This window comes from Spinacia oleracea, chromosome 6, assembly GCF_020520425.1.
Source record: "Spinacia oleracea cultivar Varoflay chromosome 6, BTI_SOV_V1, whole genome shotgun sequence".
Taxonomy (NCBI): domain Eukaryota; kingdom Viridiplantae; phylum Streptophyta; class Magnoliopsida; order Caryophyllales; family Amaranthaceae; genus Spinacia; species Spinacia oleracea.
The window spans coordinates 137,414,974-137,442,240 of record NC_079492.1 but is presented as its reverse complement, the minus strand read 5'-3'; the positions used below and the strand labels follow the sequence as shown (position 1 = coordinate 137,442,240).

The following is a 27,267-nucleotide window of genomic DNA, read 5'->3' as shown; positions in this document are numbered from 1 at the left end:
TTATCTCTTTCTGTTTTTTATTCAGTCTACGGTTAGTTTTTTCTCATAAAAAAGACTTCGTTTGTTTGTCAAAATAGGCTCAACAAATGTCTAACAAAAAAGTTAACAGAATTTCTCGACAATTGGGCTTAAATTTCACTAAAATTTGACATTACTGCATTTTACTAAGATGACCTCAAGATCAAGTTTACCATACATAGATTACAATGAATAAATGCCCTAATCAAAACCAGAAGTCCCATTAGTCCATTACACATACATCTAGCAGCATGAGAAGGCCAAAATTTGTGGACAATATTCCACTTTTCTTCTCAAAATAATTGCTATTTATTTATTTATTTATACATAACAAGCTCCCTTGTATTAACTCATCCCTAAAAAAAGTATACTTCATTATATAGTTCTATCCTGTTTTAATATGAAGCTTGTTGTATCATTCTAAATTATGATAACAGTTGCAATTCGGCAACCATCAATATATAGTTTAGCCTAGCCTCACACCTCCAGTAATCTTGTGTACATAACAGATACATGAATGCAAACATCCTGCAACTTCTGCATTTGTGTGTCTGTAAAAAGCCACAGGATTAAATAGGTGTATGAGTAGACGAATATTTCCATAATAAAAAGAAAACTAAATACTTGAAACGGAATTGGTGATTACTTAAGTTGAAGCAGTTTACAGTATTGCCGACCATTGAAGACTTGAATACGGCTGACTTATCACTTATCCACTTCACGAGGGATAATTGCTTTTCCGAGATATACCTGTTGCATCTCCTCCCTCCATATCTGCAAAGACAATATCAAGGCTCTCATGTGCAACAACGGCAGTTAAATTGTAATCTATTAAATTTAGCCAAGTTTAATCCTCTATGTATACAAAATCAACAAACTTACCATGTGACGGAATTCAACTCGTATATGAGGTACATTTGTCTTGTGGATATCATTTCCATCTGGACCTCTTTTGAAGTAGTGTTCACCAATCCAATGCCTCTGCGAAAAGAAATAATTGTGGCAAATTACAGAAAATAAACACTATTGTACTAACAGCATTTTGTAGGTATTGTTGTCAAGTTGAACCATGATGATTTTCAGCACACAAATGTTTTCATTTGACTCTCAGAAAGCATGAAAGATCTCAAACCTGACCCTATAATCATAACATTTAGCAATCAATAAGAGAGATACCTTGAATGCATGAGAGAATCCCGACTGGAGGACTGAATTGCGGGCAATCTCACATAAGTCGCAAGAACTTAGCTTCCATACCTGTTGAAAGTGGAAGAAAAAAAAACAGGTCAAACACCAGCATAATACTATAACACATACACAAAACACACACTCACCGAAGCAGCTATACTGTATTCTTCCACTAAAGGCTCCTTAGTTAAATGGATTTGTAATGGGTCATCCGTCGAAAGGGAAACATTAAGACCACGCAAGAAGAACATGGGGAAAGGGTTGCGATGATAATCCAGAAATAAAGAATTGTTGCTAAGAGGAGACATTGCCAGGCCAATCTGCGGGAAAACAAAAAAAAGAATGCTTCACTTAATTTAGTCAAAACACAAGGGAAATGGTGACCATCACCAATCGGACACAGCCATTCCTTCTTTGTACCTGTGCCAAATAATAGAGATACTGAAGTACAGGAGATTTCCTCAAATTGATCCCATGTGCAATATTATGGGCAGTGAGAAATGTTGCAGCCAGATGGTCAATGTCACCAGCCTGGAACAGCAGACAAGGAATTAATCATATATATATAAATAGATTGTATATTGAAAAATACCATTGCTCCTGGAATAGATTATTTTGTTACAGCCTTGAGGGCTCAAATGATCATTTAAAACCAACTTATAAGTAGTTGCTCTAGCGACATGCAGTTGCTACAGTATTAGGAAACAGTGAAGCTTTCACAGGAGGGGGATGTACAGCAAAAGTAGAAAAATAAAGATATACCTCTCCAGCATGAGGACGGAATTTTATCGTCGTCATACCCTTGGACTCCCGCAGCTACAAGATAAAACAAGGGATCCATTATGTATATCACAGGTAATAAGCATCTAACGCAGAAGGTAGTAAGAGCTACTCCCTACGTCCCACTAAGAATGCCCCGTACTTCTTATTTCCCTTTTTTAAGCGTTGGCTCATTTGAAAGCAGGTGCTGGGGCTCTCTTTTTGTCTCTTTGTGGCCGTTGTACATGGGTGTTGTGTGGGGAAAATGTGTCAAGGGAATGGGAAAACACAATGGGACATCCACTTTAGGAATATGGGCCAATCTTAGTGAGATGAAGGGAGTATATGATGCAGTTGGGTCCAGAAATGGAAAAAGTGCTTTGTTCTATAAACTGGATTAATTAACTAAAACTAGTTGAACCAGCTGAATCAGGAAAAAAAAATGTGTCATTAGGTTCAACGGATGAGGACTTCAAGGTTCTGATCTTAAAGCTGAGGAGTACAGAGTTCAGCAGGATTCAAGGATGGATGTGAATGGAAATGATGACTGAAAACCAATTTCATCTCCATATCTCAAGCATAATAAAATGGTATCTTTGAAGTACTTCAAACATATGATATTCACTTTAGGCTACGTTTGTTTTGACGGAAAACACTTCTCCGGAAAATAACTTTCGCATTTTCCTTTGTTTGTTTTGGTAAGGGTGGAAAACAATTTTCCCAAAGCTGGAAAACAAATTTCCTTATGAAAAGAAGGAATGCCACATTTTCCACTCTAATCCCTTACATTTCCTTTTATCTCCTCTCATTTCCACTTATGTGTTCTTTTCTTTATTATTTTTCTTGTGAGGAAACAAACAAAGGAAAACTATTTTCCCTTGAAAATTGTTTTCCATGGAAAATAATTTTCCTTTGGAAATATTTTCCGTTTAAACAAACGGAGCCTTAGAAAAACCTATGTCCCTCTTTCTCTCTAAAGGCCTATTGACAAGCATTCCAAGCGATTGCTATGGAGTATGGACAGACAAAATTGAAAACCTCAACTTTCAGTTCAGTCACAGGAATGGCTTAAAAAACCTAGCTATAGTCCATGGTATTTAACATATAAAGAGAAAGGTGCCAGTAGGCTTAGTGAGAAGCACATGACACCCAAAATCCCTATCCAGTATCCACCCATATCCAAGTTTCAGTAAGGTAGGATAGTCGGAAAAAGGAGATGCGCTTTCCCCACAAAATTCCTTTTTCTTTGCATTGGATTTTTATAATTCCCATCTTTCTTCTTACCTTGTGCATTTAATATGTACCCTTCGCCGAGGGGAGGGGGACTGACCGATGCAAAAATATGGTGATAAAAGATTAAGAGAACAAATGCACTGTGTGAGTATTTATGAATTTCAGAGAAAAACCTTGTTCAGGGTGTAGAGGTTAGCATAACAGTAATATGCATAGTATGAAAACGCAGGATTGAAGATGTTGGTCCACTGTTCTGGCGCAGGCATATGTTTTGTGGGGCGACGCTCGGGTTTGCTCTCATCATCCACCAGATCCAGCCCAACCACCTAAACAGCAAACGACAGAATCCAACACGATAACATAAGAAGCATATTTAAGAAAAGATCACTAATATTTCAACATGCAATAAAAACATTAAGTTTTCTGATTAGTCCTTTCACCTTTTCTGACGGTTCTACGCATTCTATTACATAAGGACCCTACTAGTTCGCAAAATACGCATACTAAGGACTAATTTAAAATTAGCAGCAGAACATATTTCGTAGACTTGTGCAAAGTTGCAGAGCAACAAATAAAAATCTAGGACACTATCCAAGACATTCCAAAATAGAAAATAGAAAATAGAATGGATGGAACAGAACTTGAAACACAAGATTTACAACTATGCTTTCGTTTCTCAGCAAGCGAATAGGTGAAATATACTCATATGTACCCATTATTCTGTTCACTTGCACAAGTTGCACATACAAGCCACAAGCTTACTTCACTTTATTGATATACTCAGTCATACTAATCACAAGCTTACACGATTGTTCCAGGTTCAAGATTTTCTATTACAGTATAGGCTTTGATGTGCATATAATCGGGCACATGCTCCTCACGTATGACAGCAGGGGTGATCCCTTAAAATAAAGTTCATAACCTCTGCTAGCACAAGAATCAAAAGAAGACTGGAAGCCAAGACTAGAGAGTAGAGACACTGGACCAGTATATAGGTTATTTAGGATTCAGTTACTCTCCTCTCTTCTTAAAAGCAATGCCAAATCCAGAACACCCACAAAGTCGAAGAAAAAACGGTAGATCATACTGAATCATATAGAATACCACTAAAATATACAGAAAGATTAGTACAGAAAAATACAATCGTAACTACTCGTATATGATTACCAGCCAATATGCAACGGTATTGGTTGATACATATCAGTTGTATAACTTGGAAAATTGATATTTCCTACTACTAAAGGATTGTTACACATTGATCAATATGGCCCAAGACTAAGCCGATACAACCAATATGACTTACAAGGTTATCAGAGAGGCAAAAAGAGGCAGATACAACAGACAGGACCAAAATAACATACATGTATCAGGAGGCACAACATGTATGTCGTTTTGGTCCTGTCTGTTGTCACAATAAGGAAATGCATGATCAGACTGCAATTGCAAACACAGCCCCCATTCAAAACCCTAACGGGGAAGGTCTCCTACTCTCCTTTACTTTTCTTTAATCCTCCCTTCACAATTGTTATAAATCATCGAACTGACACCAGATGGTATAAAAAAAATCCAAAATATATTCATGGAGATTCCACTGAAATATTTTCTACAACATATGCGGTCTTAAAATTAGAAGTATGTGTGAAGTCGTGGACAAAAACTTTCCACAAGAACCTGGTAATGCTTACTGGAAGACAAGCAGAAGCAGAAGCAGAAGCAAATGCAAAACATTTCAAAATTCAGATATTACAGAGTTCGACTCATTTAAAGCGGTTTCAAAGACAATCTTATTGGGAGCATGTTCTGCGATGAGATGGTGTGGAAGTATTTACCTGCTTTAAGAATAGGTGCAGATGAGGATGTGAATTTGGATCGACTGTAACCTCAAACAAGGGAAGAAAGATGTTGTCAAGCATGTTCTGAAACGACGTTACAATCCCCATGTCCTTGTATATATTGTAGAGTCTTGGAATCTGAAAAGAAATGAAAGCTCCATATTGAATTATTGAGAAGATTGACAAAGAAACAATTACATTGCAACTTAAAGCCACTGGTATTGGAACCCAGAAAAGGCTATAATCAAGAATCCATTGACCATATACCTGAATTAACCAAACAACATTCTCGCTGTAGAGATCATTATTAACGACCCAACTGGCCAGTTGGTCCCACTCACTTTGCTTTCTACCATATATTGACACTCGGTATTCTGCCATCTGTAGAAAAAAGAAATTTATCATGCATCATTAACCCTTCATAAAAATGGAAAATCCAAAATAGAGAACAAACACTAAAACACAGAACTACATCTTCTCTTATGAGAAAACAAGATTGAATGACATGTATTCTGTATCTCTTAGTTGATAAGTGTACCACCCAATAAACAATTAAAAAGCAACATGTTGAAGTTCAGAAGAAAGAGAGACTCTGCTCTAGAGTTTAAAAATGGATGGTTGCCAATAAAAGGGTTACACAGGGCGTCACTACCCCAAACACTTCCAAAAGAATAATTACAATTGCTTTTGAGATTGCAGCTTGGGCTCCTTTCAAAAGCCAATTTCTGTCAGACACAAAGTCGTGAAAGGCTAGGTAATAAACTAATAAAATAATTACAAGGCTGACAATTTACTTGGAAATAAACAATGTTATTTCAGTGCCTCATGATGTTGGACAGCAATCAAATCTCGTACTCCCTCCATCCTTGGAAGATTTCCCCATATTCCTTTTCTGGGTGTCCCTTTAAGTTTGCCCCATACCTCGTATGGTAACTTTTTCCCACTTGCTCTCTCTCTATATATATATCTCTTTCCTCATGGGTCCACTTTACCAACCCATGTGCAAAACTTATAGTCTTACACCCAAATATTAATAAAAGTAAAGCCTGGTCTATGGGCCAATCTTTTAGGGACGGCGAGAGAAGAATTTTTCTACACTACCTAAGAAACTAAAAAAGGGTGAATCAGGTTACCACTTACTCAACCAAGTTTCTCCTCACATTAATGACAACACATGAGGCAGAAAATGAAGAATTAAAGAAGCTTTGGAAGCTACTTGCTACTTCTCAACAAAAAATATTACGGGATCCAGCTTTGGAAGGTTTATTCGAGGGAGTGAAAAATGTGTCCCACCCATTCCTCTCCCTTCCTTTCCCAATCTTAAATCCAAACAGAGGATTGATCCCTGCTCTCCTCCCCTCCATATCCCCTCGACCCAAACAAATTTCAATTACAGTCCCCCACCAGCGTAACGAGATCATCGTGCATTCTGCAAGATGAAGATTTACATTTCTGCAAACCTGCATTTAAGGCCACAGGGAGTTTGGAAATTCCACCACAAGCCCCTCGGATGTACACACTACATGAAAAACAGTCTATATAACATATATGTTTTTTCTTTCGTGATTACTATTAAAATATTCTTCTGCAAAATATACAGAGAAGAAGACTTGCAAAACATGACACTAATGTAGGGGATCAGGACCTGATATTTACTGGCAACAAGATCAGAGAAAACTTGCTTGGTAAGCTCTCCAAGAAAACGTCCTGTTGCAAAAAAGTAGTGACAGCATATGTAAGAGCAAGGGAAGTCTTATCTTAATAGAAGAGCAACATGAAAAAAACTAACTTTCAAGTTCAAAGTAAAATGAGCTTAACAACCGAGCTTGAGAGAGAGAGAGAGAGAGAGGACAAATCCATCACGAACAACATCACGTTGAAGACACGTGATGGATAAGATGTTTCTCTATAATCTTCGGAAACTATAAATTCATTAAAACAACTGCAATGTGACAGACCAAGTTACTCTCATCTTAATACACGTCAACCCAAAATTCCATTAATCTAATGATTAACAATGGTCAATCTGCAATTTCAACAATAGTCGCTCACTCGTTCACCACATTATGCAAGAAAATATGAACTGTGGAGCCTTTCTCAAACGAAGTTGTAAAGCAAAAGCATACATCAAACTTTTCACACCATATTGGTCTTAAGATTCTTCTATTGAAATAGGCTCTATTTTCATTTTATCAACACATGCTAGCATGTCGCCGATGATTGAATATAGCTCCACAAATGACAGATGTGCCATTGAAGAAAGATTTTCAAGTATGCATAAAGTGAATCACACAAAGCGTGGTATTTCATACCCTTTAAATCTCCCATTGAACAAAAAAGGAGCATGACCAACCTTGGATGAGATTATCCTGTTTGAGAAAAATCTCCCTTAGTCTACTTTGACCACAGGGATTATACTTGAGGTTAAACTTGTCAAAGCGATGAAATGTGCTTTTGTCGGCATGAACATCCAAAAGATCAACGTTCAGGTCATATCTGTGCACCAAAATGAAATAAATTGTAATTAGCCCTAAAATTTCAACAGCATCAAATAGATAAGAATATGAAGCACAGCATAAACTCAGTGTTTAAAGGTAACGTGAAATCACTTCTTTACCCAGTCAAATCCAAGCTTTGGAAAACCTCTTTCAAAGTCAAATAGGTCCCATCACGAAATATCACAACCTGAAAAGGTACGGATCCATGAGAAAAACGGTGAGAAAACGGACAAATGCGTGGAAGGACATGGTGGTTGACCCAGCATAAAAGTTTAACCAAAATTGTATACAAATCAGTCCAGTTAAGTCCATGCTAGGGTTTCAAAAAATTAAGCACAAAGGTAGAATCAAGCTGAAACATTATAGTTGTTGATTTGAAATAACAGAAAATAACAAATGTATAGTTACATGGATTGAAGCATTACCTCATCAGGCTCCTTCCTCAGCTTTGACTTTATAAACCTCAAAAGATGCTTCTGGTTCATGCATGCTGAATGATGAACATGTGTATCAACTTTCCTAACATTATAGAAATCACGATGTGGTGCACTCTTCTGGGCAAGAAACTCCCTATCCGCGTTAAGCATCAAGTGAAGATTGAATTTCTGGATTGAACCCCAAACAAAATTATATCAAGTGCCAGTCATTTAGGGGAACAAGTAACCATATACAAATAGACTAGAACACATACTTGCTCCAATAGAACTAATCGATGATGACATAAGGTTCGAATGTTTCCAGCTGCTATAACTCGAAGAATGTGATGCAGATCAGTGAAAAATGTAGTTGCATCAGCAACTGGGAATAGCTTCTCTTTTGCTGGGCAGCAGAAAAAAATAAACAGAAAAGACCTATGATAAGAACGCACATATCTAGAAGCTTGCTAAAACATGGTTCCCAAGAGAAAAATTAAAACAACTGTGTAAAGCGCATACAAAGGTACTTACAATCTCTACTTGCATAAACTTGGACAACTCCATCCTCCATTTGGAAAAAGTGCTGTAAAACAATTGTTACCAAAGTATATGTTAACAGAACAATCAAGAAGAAAGACAAACCCAATAATATCCTAAACTGGTATTATATTCACAATCCAGTTATAGGATTGTGACTGAGAACTCACGTTGCTTTTTCTCTCGGGGGAAAAATAGAATGGATTTGGATTCGGCTTAGGCGTACTGGGATCAGATATGATTTCTTTTTTCCATGGAGCAACTCCTTCCCTGAACACATAGCTCTCTCGTAGTTCAAGGCATTCTTGGAGAACCAAATAAGATTCCACTTCATCAGGTGCTGGTGTCTCTGACAGAGATACAGGAGGAAGAAAACAAGTTCAGGAGAAAGTCAAAACATGAGTACTGGAGCTTATATGAAGAACTTGCTTTGCCACAGAGCATACAAAATTGGACCAGAAGATACGAATCCTAAGGAGCTAAAACACAGCATAAGATAATTGTTACTCCGTATATGATAATCCTATTCCTGTTGCACGGCATATTGTTTTCTTTTGCATAGTGTTTGCTTTTCCTTCTCCTGACTGGAGGTGAAGATATTTTGAGCATTCATAATACAGGGATTATGAAACGGGAAAACAGAAAATGAATATTATCCCTAAATCCCAACAAGCTTGGACAGTCACTGCAATTTCGAGTTTTTCGTATGCTGTAATGAGAGTGGAATGTTGGTCACTCAGAATCTGAGGTTGCTAGCTCTGGAAGATTCTGACTAGCCTGGAGTGAACTGGAATGTGATGGTGCTGGCAGTTGCAGATTCTGCTCCGGTTCTAGTCTTACAACATTATAATGATTAGCCTTGAGCCTTTGAGCATTGCACTTTGGTTTATTGTTAGTACTCATATGGACATCCCAGCCACTCCAGCGTGGAAGTACCCAAGAAAATGAAGAGTCCCCTCCTCAACCCTTCCTAGAGAGTAGAGAGTGCAGAGAGTGTGACTACTGAGGCAAATTTGGGCTCCAAGCTTTATTGCGAATCAGTGGTTGCATAGAACTGTTATCTAGGCTGAAAACTTGTAAGAAACTCTTTCGTAATTTATATAATTTCATTTTAATTGCCCAATAAAGATCCCAACTATTTTTATGTAATGGAAAATATGTAAAGAAACTATTAAATCAGATCCCTCAAAGCTTCTCTTATGTCCCAGCCAAAAGCTCGAGACAATAAAAATGGAAAACCATTGAAATATGGAAAGGAGAAAATACGAATAAGAAGACAGTATACAAGGTCTGTTGAAGATTAAGAATGAGTGGAAATGTACCACTTGGAGATATTTTTAGCCGAACAAATGTTTCTTGCTCTGGCTCCTTCCTCAGAATATCGGCAGCTATGGGATCAGGCTGAACGCCATGCAAATCACCAGATATACTGTGAGAGCGAATCATGTTCGGAGAAGTTATAGGAACTTGATCTCCATTGTTAGTGTTCCCTGGTAAATCTTGATATTGGCTCGTCAGTTCTGGACCCTGCTTAAGAAGATCAAATTTAGATACAATAGCCGTCCTTGTCTGCCCGACCTTCTCCCTCTACTTTTTCCTTTTATTTCTTATTTTAGAGTTTAAAGGAACAAAGGATGAAAGGAAAAGAGATAAAAGCCAAGTGAGAAAGCATAACTAAATGAACTGATTCACGCTCAAAACAATGCATTGCCCTCTCCAGTCTCCACGCACAAATAATTGCCATGTGATAGACCAAGAAGCAACTAATAATAAATATTAGAACACATGGAAACAACTTACAGCATTTCCATTAGAGTGAAGATATGTGGGATCCAGTTTAGAATTATCTGTGAAGGTATCTTCATCATCAGATCCTTCTACACTCTCAAAGGCACTGGCAACAGGGGACTTTGGAGACATAGGTCTCATCATGTAAGATCTGCTAGCTGAACTCGTAAGGCTGGCAGCTTTCCCTTAAAAAGAAGTGATCACATGAATTAGCACATACATTGATACATATATATTTTCAGTGTGAAGATCGTAAATAACTAGAATGCCAAAAGAGCAAAGCTCCAAAGCCTAGATAACAGAAACAAGTTCATAATCCTTCGCCTCAAAGTGGAATCCTGAACAATAATGAATATATCATCATTATCATTATCATTACCCCATTGCCTCAAAGAGGCTCCCGCAAGAATCGGGGTAAGGAGGGGATCGGACGTACGCAACCTTACCCCTGCAATTGCAGAGAGGTTGTTTCCAATTGACCCAAAAGTAGTAACGGGAACACAGGATGCATGTTAATGCCTGAAGTACCATTCCTGGATTAGTGAATTTAATATCAGTTGTTATTTCCTCTTGTAAAAGTTGGACTATAATCCTGCAGCAACATTATTTTCAATTAAGGCTTTCTGATTTGTCTTTCTTACTTACTCTAGACATCCCTACCCATCAGCCCTCAAAACAAATGTCCTTGGTTTTCCCTTTTGTCTATTGTAAGCACCCTAACCTCAATATGGAAGCACATATTAGAATCTAGTTGGTACTTGACAATTGAGAACAAAAGGACAGCTAAACTCCATGCTCTACACCACCACCAGCAAAAAATCAAAATTGCTACCAACTACAATTTTTTTTCTCTCATTTGATAAGGTACCCTGAAGACAGAAGTACAGAACCTGTACGAGACACAAAGACTCATTATGTTGAGATCAGAAATATGAACTCCCATGAAGCATGAATAGATTTAGCGTAGTGTTATCTAGGCTTTTGTTATCCAGTGATTTGCATGTGATTGATGGCTAAGAGAATGAGGATGTTCCTATCAATAGTCCAATTCGTCAAGATTGAGCATTATTTTATCATAGTTGCATCTATTACAATCAAGATATCTACAGTCCTAAAAATAGTATCAGTACATCTGGTCCTCCAAACAAATGAAGATGTGAGCCCTCTAAACTCTAAAGTGCATCCTCCATAAATCTTAGTTATCTAGTACAAGTATCTTCATGCTTTTTTGGCCACAAAATGCTCAGGGCGAGAAGCCAGTAATTCAAGTCAAAAGGTTATCCCCTCCCTGAAGAAACACAAGTTTTCAAGTTATTCTAGTCGGTTTACCGCACCAAAAACACTATTGATGAATATGGTAGATTACAAATTTTTCCAGGTTTCTGAAGATAAAAATTGTTCCTAGTTCCCCATATTTGCATGACTTGATCATCTCAGAAATCAATTTAAACTTTGGCAGAACATCACACAAGCTTTGCCGAATTTTCTAGAAAAAAATTTATCCTAACCTAGAAAATCTTGAAAGGCCCTCAACAACTTCAAACCACTGTCACAGAATGGACTTCTTCAAACAGAGCTAATAGCCATATTATAGATATAAACCAAACAAACAGCAGCCATAAGCGACATCCCATAATATCAACTGTCTACTCAACTGTCTACATTCGACCACAGCAGCGAAATTGGACTCTACTGTCTCCATACGACATCCCATAATATCAACCCAATGCCTCCCACATGGTCTACGAAAAGCTAAACTAAATGGTGATTTCTCTTGTAAACTTTGATATGAAAACATCCAACAATTTGCCACCAACTAGATTTAGGCTTTGTTTTTGTTTACCTGAAAAACCCTATGAACTTATCTAAAGCCTTTATCTAAACATATCTGAATTTATTAGCCCTCATATGAAATTATCTAACTCGTTTTAGATGTGAATTGAACTTAGGTGGCCCTTATATGAACTTATCCGAACTTATTAATCCCGACACTTGCTCCAAGGAGAAAAGAACAAACCATGGTCGATAATAATCCAAGGACGCAAAAATACCCAATGTTTGCTATTCCCGACTCTTTCTTAGCTCATTTTGGAAGTTCTCCTATCTACATACATGCTTCATTTATAAAATATATATCCCTGTAAGCTGTAACAATCAAAAGTCCAAGCAACCTTGCTGTAAAACTTGCTGTGTAATGTAGTTATCCCTCCACCCAAAAACAATGGTCAGACACACTATTTTGAAATGTCCGAAAAGAAGTGGTCACCTTTTCGGAAATAGTAATGATTTATAATCAAATTCGCCTTGATGCCAACTTAAAGTCACTTCAGCATAGCTCAAAGTCATACAAAACCAAAACATATACCTTCGGAGAGGCTACGCAGCCTGGGCAAACCAGCAGGAATACCTTCAACAGGAAGAACACTATTACGCTTATCGACAGCGTCAGCCTCGCCGGAAATCGCAGTAACATCAGGCAACGACAACGAGGCACGGCGATAAGCTCCGATACTCTTCTGACGGCGACGATCGGGCAAACGCCGGTAATGCCGAGGCGAAAGCTGCTTCCCGTCCTCCTCCTCTGCTTCTTCCCCCTCCCTTTCTCTCTCAAATGTCTTGGTTAACTCCAGAAACTGCGACAGAGTTTTCCGGTGCATGTAGTACGCCGAAACCGCCACAAACGACGCTCCTACGAGCGCCGCCATGGCCAAGTGAAGCGCATAAGCATCCATTTCTGCAGAAATGGATTAATTTTGGTGATTTTTGTAAAACCCTACTTAGTTCAATAATGGCGGAACTGAGAGAAAGGGGGAGGGGGGGTTTGTGTGTGTCGTTTATTGGTTTATTATCAGAAAGAAGGAAATGATGCTGGTTTTGGGTATATATAGGAGTGGGTTTAGAAGAGATGGACAATTCGTAATGATAATTGATTTCTCTCTCTATCCACTTTCTCACTCTAGAAAATAGTGTATGCTTTCGGATCTTTTTGGTTTAATACTTTAATTAATGGGACATTTTACAATTTGTTAGGATAAGCATAGTGATGTGTGTTCGGCCTATTATACAAGAGCATCTATCAAGTGATTGAGTAGTTTACCCCATGATTCACGAGGTGCTAAACAAACTCATGTTTTGTGTCAAGTGAATCACCCTCGTTGGGTATAATTTTGTTGATTTCGCTTTGTAATACAGCACGTGTAGCACAAATTCTTATTTACAATGGTTGTACAATAAATATTGTACACTAGAGTAAAAGTCAACTCAAAATGCTTAAAAGTCAAGCTTATATATGTAAAATTTATCTATTTTTTAGTGAATTTTTTTTTCATTTTAATAAAACTTATTTCTTCAAAATCACTAATAATGTATAAAATTAATCATATAACCCTTTTAAATGTTTATCTATCAACTTTTTTTTACTAAAATAAAAGTTAATTAAAACTAGGTTAAAGTTACAAGAAAATGTGCGCGCAAGACCTTTTGACGTAGTAGTACTCCGTATATCTTAATTAAAATGGCTATAGTGTGTAGTGTAGTTGTGGATGTATATTAGTTATGTCAGGGTAGTGGTAGAGCTTGTGGATTTGAAATCATAATGTTCATATTTGTTCGCCTTGCATCCACCACCTTTGTATCCACCTGCCCGTCTAATATGTGCTCACCTATTATCGGTTTGGGGTCAATTTTCATAGAATGAATCCGTGTAATTTTCTTGGTTTAGTACGACTAATAATCATAGCTCAAAGACTGTAAACACGATGATTAGATTAAAAGCATAAATAAGATGATAATAAAGAACATAAGTAAATAAAGGGAAAACTCCAAGTAATAGAGGGATGACTGGGTGAGATTAAGATGACCTCAATATTATAATTAATCAAGAACAACTAAAGAGCTAGAAGGGGAATTCGTGAAAGAGAAGTAGTATTGACTGAATCATGAGTTAATTACAATGGAAGATGCATACATATGTTTATACTAGCAAGTGATGTATTAATATAAGTAAATATTTGAGCAATCTTCGTGATTTGGCAAGTTGAGTAATATCTTTGTTGTTTTCGTAAGTCGGATATCGACTATCTTCTTGATTCTCTCCCTAAATCAAGTGACTTTTGTGCTTGTTGTGCAAGTCTTCTATCCCACGTAATCATCTTTGGAGCGGCTCTCGTGATAGCTTCCAGTTCAGAATAGCTTCTAGAAAAGACTCCTAACTATCCAAAGGACAACTCAGAATGGCTTACGTGGACTATACCGACGACAATATTGATTTTGTGGTATATTGAGGAGATATTGCCTGATATGCTGACTTGACATGGCTTGACCTTAATATGCATACATTGACTTTGCCACATAAGATTGAAAATTGTTCCCAACAGTACCCACGGGCTAAATTTATACTCCCTATATTCCATACTCCATTGATTTTTACACTTTCTTTGTTATCATATATCCCATGTTATTTTAGTTTTAAAACACTTCTATAGGGAGAGCGCACACAGTTATGTTGACAGGTCTCTCCTCCCACGACATTACAAAAATGTTAGGCTTTCACTATTTGTCTCATTCAATTAAAAAGTAACTCCAATATTGCCTATTGTATTTACTTTTTAATAAATAATACACACTATCACTTTTCGCATCCACTTCAAATAAAATAAATAAATAAATAATAAGTTGATAACCAAGAAACGACTTGTTGTCCCTGCCCTTTTACCATATGTACCTCGCGTGGGCTTGAAAAAACACATTCGACCTAGACTCATAATGTAACTGAAATTGGATTATTTGATTCGGGCGTGAAAGAAAATGAGCAAATACGAATCTACTTAGTCCAAAATTAACATGAAACATTTACAATAAACTTGGACATGACTCGTCCTAACACACGTCATCAATGATTATTCCTCGACTACAACCCCAATCAAAGTACACACAATAATGGTTGTTACATAGATTTCAATACTAGTCATTTCTTAGAAGACAATAGTTATAGTTGGATGCTATTCGAGTCATTTCATTTGCCATTGTTTGATCTTGGTCTGCAACGGAGCTTGTAGGTGCTTCCCTAGCTACCCTTTATATGTGGAAGGTTTCTAAAAGCACACAAAGACTTTTATTTTTAAACCCGTAGTAAAGCATGAGAAAACATGGTGTTGCTACAAAAAAGACAACAAATGGCGCACAAATCAAATTGCATCGATTTGTTCGATATGATGTGTCAAATCTTCTTTCGTAAGTGTATCCGTTCAAATACTGTTGAAAGTTGACCGATTTCATTCATAATCGAGATCGTCTTCCCCTTAATAGATCAACATACTCACCACAGATAGTGAGTTGTTATATTTTATCTTGTTTTATCTTCAATCTACGTGTGTAGTTAAATCTAATGTGGTTTGTAAGTGACTATCCCACACATTCTTTACCACTGAATTTAACGCATAAATAGCTTTATGAATCGGTTAGTCCAGCTCCAAATTCTTGAAGTGATTGAGTGGTTTTGCCTTTGATTTCATCACACGTATCCTTTTGACAGGTAAAGAGTAGGGCATTTAATTCAAGAACTAATAAGCTAACATATGAAATATAGTTTATGCGAGAAATCGGTTTGTTCTACGAAGTAAAATAAATGTAAACAATTATATATTCGAAGTTTCAAATCTACCAAAGTGTTGTCATAAGAGACTTATGAGAGAATGATGTACTTTCTAATGTGACTTTTTTTTTTTTTGGATTAGGAAAGAAATACTAAGCAGTGCTCACATAACAAGCACTTGCCTAAAACATCCATTAGGATGATTTACGAGCTTCGCAATATAACATAAAAAGATAAGAGAAATCCTTGAAACCATAGTACTAGCTCCGCCGCGGCACAAGACCAGAAAACAAAATAGGTCAAAGTGAAACTTACAACACTAAAAAAAGTAGAAAAATTAAATTCTAATAATCCAACCTTTGCCCGGTAATCCATTAATAGCCCCACCTATGAGGTATTCCTAGCTGATCCAACCTTTGGTACCCATTATCTTTAATGGACCTCGTTAAATTACGACCTGCAAAATCAGGTCAATTGTCCTACGTGGCAGTGACTGTTGGCAATGAAGCAGGTTCCTTTAAGAGGGCTTTCTCCCTCTCTTCCCTTCTCTATTTTTGCTCCAAACGACGCCCTTAAGCACACCAAACAACTTTCTCTTCTCTCTTCTTCTCCAAATCATGAATTAATTAGCAATATGTTTCAATTTTATTCGTTCTAAGGATTAGTTAATTAGCCATGGACCATCACTAAGATTCTTCTGGATCAATTCACTACCAACAACACGTAGATAAGTAGCTGATGTTGATTTTGCCACTGCTTAAGCAAAAGTTCAAAGAAGTTAACGGTTAGTGATGACCAACATCAGGGCAGACACATTATCAGCAAAAATCATGAACTCATGAAGAACACCATTTGCAGAACGAATTATTAGAAAATCTCAACCAGATTGTCAAGGCAGACACATACAAGAGAAAAAAATCCAACAAATCATCATTGCCGTCAACAGGGACGACTACAAATGCAAAGAATCATGTATCATCTAACTTCAATTATGGTTGTTTCGACTGTATCTCCCATTTCTGGAATCGCGATAGGGATTCTTCCCCTCACGGCGAGCTTATTCATCAAGCTATCAAAGCTTTTGAGGAGCATATTTCTTCAAGAAAAAACGAACCAACCTCAATAATCTCCGATCAATCCTTCGAATAAAATGCCAAGGAACACAGAAACACAACTTGCATCAATAATCTATCACCAATACCCAAATTTCTTGCAAACACACAAAAAACTTCAAGAACCCTATAATTTGGGGAATTCAATAATCAACCATTATTTGATTCAAGATTCGAAAGAAACCATCAATGAATGAAATCAGAAGCTGTCAGGGAAAATTAAATCCCTAATTCGGCGAGTTTTGACCCAATTTGAGAAAAAAAAATTGAAATAGAAAATTTGGGGGAAAATTGATGAGTTGATTTGAACGATTTTTTTTTTTTGCGGAGTTTGAGAGCTAGGACCGTCCCACTCTGATCATGTTAGAATTGAGAGTTTAGGGAAGGAAAGAGGAGAAGGAAGAAAGGAAAGAAGATAAATGAAGCCATTGTTAAGCTTTAGAGCTCGTGAGTTTGAGAGAACAAAAAGGATAGGGAGTCAAATGTAGGTGAGTCAACAAATTAATTTAATTTTTTTTTAAAAAGACGCCAACTCGAATAAATAGAGTCAATTTAATAGTTGTTAACTTTTTTTTCCAGGTAACCGGTCATAAGGTCCGTTTAAAGATATTGGGTACCAAAGGTTGGATCAGCTAGGAATACCTCATAGGTGGGACTGTTAATGGATTACGGGGCAAAGGTTGGATTATTAGAATTTATTTTTCTTAAAAAATATATACACATACATATAAACAAAATTACCTGCCTACATAGTATTAATTACAATGAATATACAATCGGGAAATTGAACTCATCTGTGTGTTGTTTTGAACTAACCGAAGCCAAGCAGATCATAGCACAACCTTCATGATAAATTCCAAAAAACAATAGACCCGAACTAAGTTCAAATAAATTGACAACCGACTAAATTTACCCCAAATAAGAGATGAAGTGGAGACTAGCAAATTTGTGTGGATATGAACAAAGGTTTTTCTTTACTAGTTGTCTAGATTAAGTAATTAAAGAAAAATCCTTGATCTAAATTATGAGGGAAATGACGGATAAAGATGATCGATCTCCAAAGACCCGCATGAGGAAGATGATGAGGATCAATCACCATACGTTCTAATGTGACGAATAGCTTTCGACATGCTTTCCTCAATTTCACCCGTATTTGTGCCATGCAACCGGTTTTAGTAATAGTTTATTATTTTATTTTGACCCTATTTTTATGATTTTATTGTAGTTCGATCAATTTCCTAATTTATTGATTTGTATGTCACCCGTCACTTTATTATAACATTAGCGGTTGTACCATACACAAGTTGGGATAACATGACAAACTATTACACATTTACACTGCATTTGCATATGTTAGAAAAGATTTGCCTTTAACCTAAAGTCAATCATTCTCAAACCTTTTCATAGCCCAGAGTAAATTTAAAAGAAACCTTCACAGTCAGTCTCTCCCATACCAACACTGCCATTGAGGTTATCTACCTCACAAAAATGGCTGCCATAATCAACACACTTGCAGCAATTAAACTATCCAATCCAGCAAATACCCATGTCCGTACTCGCTCTTTTCTCTCTCCTGCTTCAACTTCTTTCACCAGTAAGCTTCCATTCCTCCCATTTCTTCATTTTATTCAAAATAAACCCATTATTTCAATTTTTGATATTTAAATTTTAATTGTTGTTTAAGGAAGAAGATTCACGATTAAAGCAGCAGACACTGATACTGATACCAATGAAGGTTTCCCTCTTATCTTATTAATTAATTAATTAATTTTTTTGAGATTTATTTGCTTAATTTTGTTGATTATAAGAAATATTTTCAAATGAAATATTGGGTTCAAATGTCTAATTTATATTATTTTCTGGGATTTTTTTTGGATTTTGTGTGGCAGTGAAAGGTCAGGTACCAGATAAGGCACCAACTAAGGAGGGTTCTAGCTTCAATCAGCTTCTTGGAATCAAAGGGGCTTCACAAGAAACAGTGGGTTTTTCCTGATAAGGGTTATTAATTTATTATTTACTACGGAGTATTTAGTTTATACTGCAGGGCTTTTCTTTCTAATTTGAGTATGTGATTGGAAATGCTAATTAAGTGATACCTTGAATTAGTCCTGATTTATATCGAAGTTATAGAAGTTGGGTTGGATATTGGACATTTGGTTTGAACTTGTTATCTTATATTGACTTCGAAAGAGCAGATTGACTAGTAGTTATGCCTTGGGATGATTGACGATTCTGAATCCGAGCTGATTGCCATTTAGCTAATAAGCCCACAAACAATCCTTCCCTGTATCTGAAGTGCAGTCCCTTTTGTTGTTGTGCTTTTTTGCTTTCGGGTAAGGGGGATGATGACCTGATGGGAAGGTGGATATGAAATTTGAATTAGCAATGAAAATGTTAAGCTTAAGCTAACTGCACTTTAATATCGAGTGCAGTCAATTATTCATTAAATAGCTTTAACATCAGGATAAGTATGGAGAATAGGTAGCATAGAAAATTAGCAATACTCCACAAATGGTCTTGAACTCTTCTGGCATTCGATGAGAGTTGAATGAAGCATAGGGAAGTAGAGGGTTAGAGACTTAGAGGTAGAAAATTCTTCTTCAGAATCTAAATGCTGAATTAGGCATTAGTGTTCTATGAGGTTGATTATTGATAGTCACTCTAAGAGCTTGAAAGGAAAAGGTCAATAATAAATCTTAACCGGGTAGTATCCATCCAGGAAAAGGTTAAATGCACTTTAATTTCCAACACAGTCAATTATTAAGAGGCCAATTATATGGCAGCATTGAGCATTCGTAAAAATAGTTTTAGCATCAATAATATGGAGAATAGGTTTAGGAGGGAATTTCAGGAGGTAAATCATCTTTTAGTGGGTTTTTATCTTGGGTATAAATTCGTATTACATATTGCATTGTTTTCCTAAACTGACTTGTGGAAAAATACACAGGCTATATTATGAAATAAAAGGGAGTGCATTATAAATATGGGTGGCTATAAGATGTTAGTTTTTCTATTTGTAAATGTTTGCTACATGTGTTCGTAGTTTTGTTTGTGTACAACAGTACATAGTACTCATACAATGTTAAGAAATTAAATTGTATTCCGTATTAAAAGGAGGAAAGAACTGTTGAATTTGAGAGTTTAGGGGAAGGAGGAGAAGGAAGTAAAGAAGAAATCATGGAACACCATTGTTGGAGCTTGGTAGCTCGTGAACTTTGAGAGAGAAAGTAAAGACTACATTTTATTAATTGTGTAACTAATTGAGATAGTACAAAGCTAGATTATTTATACTAAGTAACAAACTAATTACAAGCTAATGTTCTATACTATGTTATATACTCCAATACCCCCCCTCAAACTGGAGATGGTGTAAACATCTTCAGTTTGAAAGCTTCAAATCAGATTCTTTCATTAACTTTGCACCAAGAACTCCTCATGAACAAGCATAGATGTTGGCCATTGCTGTTGCTGTTGTACCAACTGCTCATATCAAACTGCAACGTCCAATATTGCCTTGAAGAAATGAGCCTCAATGGGTCTCATCAAAAGAATGATCACAATGGATCAATGAAAACTGACCACTTTGGGTCACAAAACTGACCTCTTTGGGTCTCAAAATTGACCTCTTTGGGTCTCAAAATTGACTCTAATTCTCCAGATCTGTTGCTGGGAAAAATGAACAAAATTGACCTGATTATACAGGTACTGAACTCCAAATCTTTTGCTGGAAAGAAATGTTGAATCGTGCCAACATTCAAAAGAGAAAGAAAACCTCAACCCAAAACAATGGCAACAAAACATGCCAACAATCAACAACCAAGCTTCATTTTCTGCAATACTAGTGCTGAATTCCTATATTGCTCACACCATTCTCCAGGAGCAACTGTAAGCTTTTAAATCCTCAAAATCCACAACCCCAAAACTGAATAAAATCTGATATACCATTGGAGGAATGTTTACAGGAAGTCCTAACTACATTCCGTAAAAGAAAGTGAACTCAATCTCACGAATCCATCCAAAGATCGAAACAATTTCAAGCAGAACTCACTCCAGTTCTCACAAAAGAACCAGCAACAACAAGAATTCAATTAAAGAAAAGAAATCGATTGGAAAAGAACCCTAACAATCTTCAAAGTCGCAAACCATTATCGCCAGCAACAACAATTTCCCAACAATGATTTAAACTGAGATGATTCCAAAAAGAATGGCGAACCAGCAGCAACAAACAATTCAATTTGAACAAACAAAATTGGGAATTAAACCCTGGAATTTCGTCAAGAACGACGCTAAAATTGAGAAAAATCACCCTCAAATTCACCAACATTCATCAAGCAGCGAATCACTAAAACAGTGCTAAAGTTTTGCCAATTTGTAATCAAAGGAACTAATCAGGAAGATCAAGAAATCAAACCGAATCTAGCACAAGAAAGCGCAAGAACGCTCCAAACAATCTACGACCTCAAGAATCGCAATCCACCAACTTGAATTCTCCAAGAGTTTCCTCAATGGCGACGGCGATTTTGATGATGATTCTGCGCCTCTGATTGCGAAAGCGGTGTTACAGGTGGCAGCATCTTCCTCTGGTTATCGCCGGCGAGGAATGTTTGAAGAGACGCTTGCGGTTAATTTCAGTAGTACCCAGATTCTGGAGCATCAAGAATCTATCACTAATTTTCAAGAACCCTAGAATTTGGGGAATCCAGAATCAACAATTATTTGATTCAAGATTCGAAATGAACAATCATTGAATGGAATCAGAAGAAATCAGGGTAAATTGAATCCCTAATTCGTCGAATTTTGACCGAATTCGAGAAAATTTGCGGGAAAAAAAAAATTTGATGGGTTGAATTGAACGAAAATTTTATGCGGAAGTGAAGAGCAAGGATCGTCCCGCTCTGATACCATGTTGAATTTGAGAGTTTAGGGGAAGGAGGAGAAGGAAGTAAAGAAGAAATCATGGAACACCATTGTTGGAGCTTGGTAGCTCGTGAACTTTGAGAGAGAAAGTAAAGACTACATTTTATTAATTGTGTAACTAATTGAGATAGTACAAAGCTAGATTATTTATACTAAGTAACAAACTAATTACAAGCTAATGTTCTATACTATGTTATATACTCCAATAAGAACAATGATTAGAAAAGGCGGGAAGAAACAGATTTTATTGCCTGAGTTAAATGTTCTTTAGTTTTATTGCTGCAGAACAAATGGAAGATTCGTCTCCAGCTTACAAAGCCTGTTACATGGCCTCCATTGATTTGGGGAGTAGTTTGTGGAGCTGCTGCATCAGGTATTCTTACATACAGATCCTTCCATCTTTCTCCAGACTTGTTATCTTCTGCTTATCATCGAAATTGTTCTTCACAAATGTTTCATGCTTTCCACTGTGCTAGTTACTTTTCCTCAGCCCATATTACATTCCTCTATTGATGGCGGTGGGGAACTAGGAATATATTTTTGTTTTATTTATTTATTCAGTATGCTTCTGATTCAGTTGTTTTCCTAATGAAGCCCATGATTCAAAATACATACACAGTATATGATGCAAGTATATGTTTATGGTAAAGGTGGACCAGTTTTTACTAAAATACCTTGATACTTTGTCAACCTAAGATAGTGGACATCCCAATACGGCAATCCTGTTGTCCAGTATCTTCACCCCCTTTTTTCACTTGACAATTGTATATCTTGATGTATGTATATTCCACCCAAATGACAAGCATGCTGGATGACCCGATCTGTCTTTTTTTAATGTTGTATTCTGAATAAAATTGTTGCTCTAAAGAGTAAAAGCTTATTCAATTTGTTTATCTTGCAGGGAACTTTCATTGGACTCCGGAAGATGTGGCTAAATCGGTTCTTTGCATGATGATGTCTGGACCTTGTCTGACTGGCTATACACAGGTTGGGTCTCAGAAGATTATCTATTATCTATATGAACCTGATTTACATTTCATTTGTGTTATCTCATGTATACATTTTTCTTTGTAGACCCTAAATGATTGGTATGACCGAGATATTGATGCAATTAATGAACCCTATCGTCCGATTCCTTCAGGGGCAATAGCTGAGAATGACGTATGTGGTACATTTGACTATGGTAACTAACTTTTAGCCACTTGAATTCTTTAGTATGATGATAATTCTTTGATTCTTGCAGGTCATTACTCAAATTTGGGTGTTGTTTCTAGCTGGACTTGCTATCGCTGGAGGGTTGGATGTGTGGGTAAGCAACTTGCAATTATAACACATATTGTCTGTTCACAAATTTTCTTTTACTGTTCTTTCCCTACCTCAGCTCTTTCCTGTTTTTATGTTAATCCCTCTTCTCTTTAGGCAGGGCATAAATTTCCTATCCTTTTCTACTTGGCTTTGGGTGGATCTTTTATCTCATACATATATTCTGCACCTCCCCTGAAGGTAATTTCTTCTATTCGTATGGTTTTGTCTGACGTTGGAAAATACTCCCATCTTACCAAATTAAGAACTTTTGCAGCTTAAACAGAATGGTTGGATTGGAAACTTTGCTCTTGGGTCAAGCTACATCAGTCTTCCATGGTGGGTTATCTTCTTCCTTACCATCTGTCTGGTCCTTTCTCTTTCACACACTCATAGACCTGTTGTGCTCTGGGATTATTGTAGCTCAAAGAGTTACCAAAATTAAAAACTTGGAAGGATGGCCTGGATTTTTAGGAGCAACAAAATCATCTCTATAGCTCATGTTTCTGGTTCTCACTTGCTATGAATCAATATTAGGGAGAGGGGAATTCTAGGAAGTATCTTTATAATTAAAAGTTAATAGCTTGAAGAAGAAGTTAGTTAGTTTGTTAGAAGTAAAGCTATATATATGCCAATCATATTCGAGAGATAGATATGTTGATTATTGATTGAATATTGTGTTGAGCTTTTAAGAGTGTATTTGGGAGAGAATCAAGCCTCTCGAAAGCTTGAATATCATTTACATTTTCTGTTTGTTCGCTTCTTCTTTGCCTTCTTCTTTCTTTGCTTTGGCAGATTCGTCGTTGTTTAAATTCCTGATTGTTTGTTGCTAGGTGGGCTGGTCAAGCTTTGTTTGGCACTCTGACACCTGATATAATTGTTCTTACACTCCTGTATAGCACTGCTGGGGTAAGCTTAAATCATTCTTGAATAACTTACTTTTACATTTTTGGTTGGGAACAGATTAAGAGTACTTGTTACATTTTGAATAAAATTTGAAAGTAGGCAGAAAGAGTAAAATAAGCAAAGAATAAGTGTTGCGAAGGAGAGATAAAAAGATTTCATGGGATGTAGAGAGAAAATGATCGAAACATTAATATTCCAATCATTAATCTATACTATTATTAAATCTCCAAGGCAAATCATGTCACATCGCCATGTGTCACCTTCTCTAAACATGACAAGGCGCCACATCAACAATGACATGGAGGATGTGCTTTTGCTATATAGATATACAAAATGTTTTTGTTAAGGTTCGAACATGGAACCAACAAGAAATATAGTAGAAAGCTTACCATCTTAGCTATACTATTATTATGCCTTTTAACTCTATTTAAATATATTTAAGTGGGATAGGATTAGAGTAATTGTATTTATACTATTTTTTCACATGGTTTATGTTATTTATTTTCTAACTTCACCATATAGTGATTGCAAGAAAATTTAATTTTGTTACCATTATTGAAAATAGTTTTGAATGATGAGTTGATGACTGCATTTTTAATTTGTGCATCTTCTACACATAATAGAACACTTTTCATTAATTAGTCAAAAATTGTGTTTGCATATGTGGATCATAACATATACACAAAAACTTTATTAGATATTAGACATGACTTATAAATATTAACAACCCAAAAAGGGAAGAACACTATTACTTAAAATTGATATGTACTACATACAATACATGACATCCAAATAAAATAAACGATCTCCGGAAAGTTATTAAAAAACAGTCAAAGTCGCATTATTTCGTATATTATCCAACATTGTAACCGGTGCATCGCCCGGACACACACTAGTTTTTGCCTAAAAAGAATTGTTTGGAACTAATTAGTGACATCCCAATATATAAAATGTGAAGTTCATTATTGTCTCAAAGTGTTTTACATAATGGAAAACCAATTTCTCCCTAATTTTCTCTTTTTCCATCATGTCATAGCTTGGGATTGCCATTGTTAATGACTTTAAGAGCATTGAAGGCGACAGAGCAATGGGATTGCAGGTTGGTAATCATTTTTTGTGTTAAATTAGTGCCACTGAGGTCTGAATTTAAACCCTGTATAATATTCATTGCAGTCAATTCCAGTAGCTTTTGGCATTGAGGCTGCTAAATGGATTTGTGTTGGTTCGATTGACATTACTCAGTTATCAGTTGCAGGTAATCAACCTGTTATTTTTTTTTCTCCTATGCTCGATTGATTTCCTTGGCAAAGATATCTGCCTTATTTTATTCACAAGCTACCCTTTTGAACTGGTATTTTTAATATTTTATGACCCTTGTTAGATGTTGAAAATTTTCTGAGCAAAGAAATAACCTGTCATACAAATCAGAGATTGGTTTCTGTTTATACATGTTTACATGTCATCATCATGCATTTTGAAATCTGCTAACTTCATCTCTAATTCTTTCTAGTAAAATCGGTAAAGATTGCCAAAGCTTGAGCTGGTTGCATAATTTGTGATGATAAAGTCCTCAATGCAACCACACACACCCTCGGAAATATTACTCCATTTGAAATTGACACCGGGTCTAAAGTGATTTTTCTATGTTGGATCACCTTTTCCCCTCCCTTCCTAAAGTCTGTTTGAGGCTTCTGTTTGTAGGGTAAATGAATGTTTCCGAAATAATTTACTCCGTAGTTTTTGTAGAAAGAAAGCATTTATTAGGGATATGTGGTCAAACAACTCCAACTTGTTTTATTCTTAGCCTTTTACTTCTCCAAAACCTTCACAAATGCACACACCTATGGTGTGACTGAGAAGGCCTTGAGTTGAATTTTCACTTCACTGCATTTTAACAGGCTTATCTCAATTATATCTAGTAGAAGCAGTAGGTGTATATATTCTGGTGCCTGATTCTTTCTCAGTTGTATTCTGGTGACTGATCATTCTGTGGTATTACAATTAGGTTACCTGCTGGGGGCCGGCAAGCCGTATTATGCTTTAGCATTACTGGGATTGATACTTCCACAAATTTATTTCCAGGTACGTACACAGCCATATTATGCTAATCATCCCCATTCATACAAATCACTGTAATGCTAATGTGAATTTCGTATATTTCTTCAATTCCCTCTGTCCTGATTAAATATTCCAATTTGCATAAACTTTTCCCCCCTGGCTACAGACCAAATATATCCTGACGGACCCTATCAAGTATGATGTCAAATATCAGGTACTAAAGTCTCTGTTCTTTCTCTCCTTTGTTATGGCATTTACGCCTGATAATTTGAATCGGCATTTTGTCTACCTTTTGCTCTCTCCTGCAGGCTAGTGCACAACCGTTTCTTATTCTCGGTCTTCTAGTGACTGCATTGGCAGTCAACCATTAAGTACCTGTATACACTGTGTCATCATGGTCTGTAAAACCTCGACAAACAACGGAATTTCAAACATCAGCGACAGAAAGTCCTAAACGTGAGCAATAATGCTGCTTTCAACAAACGCGAGGTCAGTTGAACATGTTGGTGAGCATCCATTGTTTATGTATTCAGCAGAGTAGAGATTTTCCCTTGTGCCTTCCATCATTCTCGAATAATCAGATCACTGTATCCCCTGTATCCCCTGTATCCATAATTTTGTGCAATTAGAAATCGCTAAAACCTCGGACTTGAGCATCTTGTATTCTGATGTTTCAAGTTCTGTAGTAGAGGTCAGATTAGACATCTGTTGTATTCATTCTCTCTTTATATTTCCCCCCTTGATTTTCTTTCTTTTGAGAAAAGTGGGTATATGATTGTGTATCATAACTGATGTTCAAGTGAGTAATGTTCATAATTTCATTTACCTCCACCACATGAAAACATTCTCTGTTCGGTTCGGACTAGACAGTTTCTTTGAACATGTTTGGTACAGCGTTTTTTTAAACGATGGAAATAAAATCCCTTAACTATTTTCAAAGTACCTTTTTTCGCTTGGCCCCCTTTTATATGATACTTCATCCGTTCCACAATAGATGTATCATTTCTCATTTGTGCACTATTCATCAATCAACTTTGACAACCTTTCTTTCACGGTTGTGTAAGACAAAACATAGTCAAGTGAGTTCTTGTTAAATTCGTATTAATACAA

The 27,267-nt window shown here is 36.5% G+C and overlaps 2 protein-coding genes across 2 annotated transcripts; one reads left to right on the top strand and one right to left on the bottom strand.

Annotated features, from left to right (window-relative positions):
* Nucleotides 1–133: 133 nt before the first annotated feature.
* On the bottom strand, nt 134–13,297 carry LOC110794881 (AMP deaminase). The gene is made up of 20 exons (XM_021999851.2): nt 12,635–13,297; nt 10,282–10,454; nt 9,804–10,008; nt 8,652–8,830; nt 8,476–8,527; nt 8,220–8,347; nt 7,954–8,133; nt 7,648–7,715; nt 7,384–7,526; nt 6,676–6,737; nt 5,298–5,411; nt 5,028–5,168; nt 3,372–3,524; nt 1,969–2,022; nt 1,627–1,737; nt 1,353–1,526; nt 1,195–1,275; nt 901–999; nt 665–792; nt 134–569 (listed from the first exon to the last, which is right to left on the bottom strand). The coding sequence occupies exons 1-19, from the start codon at nt 12,999–13,001 to the stop codon at nt 724–726; spliced, it is 2,553 nt and encodes an 850-aa protein (XP_021855543.1). The 5' UTR covers nt 13,002–13,297; the 3' UTR covers nt 134–569; nt 665–723.
* Nucleotides 13,298–18,326: 5,029 nt separating this feature from the next.
* Nucleotides 18,327–26,988, top strand: LOC110794882 (chlorophyll synthase, chloroplastic). Its single transcript, XM_021999852.2, has 15 exons — nt 18,327–18,568; nt 18,659–18,709; nt 18,864–18,952; nt 22,177–22,264; nt 22,793–22,878; nt 22,966–23,052; nt 23,135–23,200; nt 23,311–23,394; nt 23,471–23,532; nt 24,027–24,102; nt 25,136–25,198; nt 25,273–25,354; nt 26,105–26,181; nt 26,324–26,371; nt 26,466–26,988. Exons 1-15 carry the CDS (start codon nt 18,463–18,465, stop codon nt 26,526–26,528), a joined length of 1,128 nt encoding a protein of 375 aa, XP_021855544.1. The 5' UTR covers nt 18,327–18,462; the 3' UTR covers nt 26,529–26,988.
* Nucleotides 26,989–27,267: the final 279 nt, after the last annotated feature.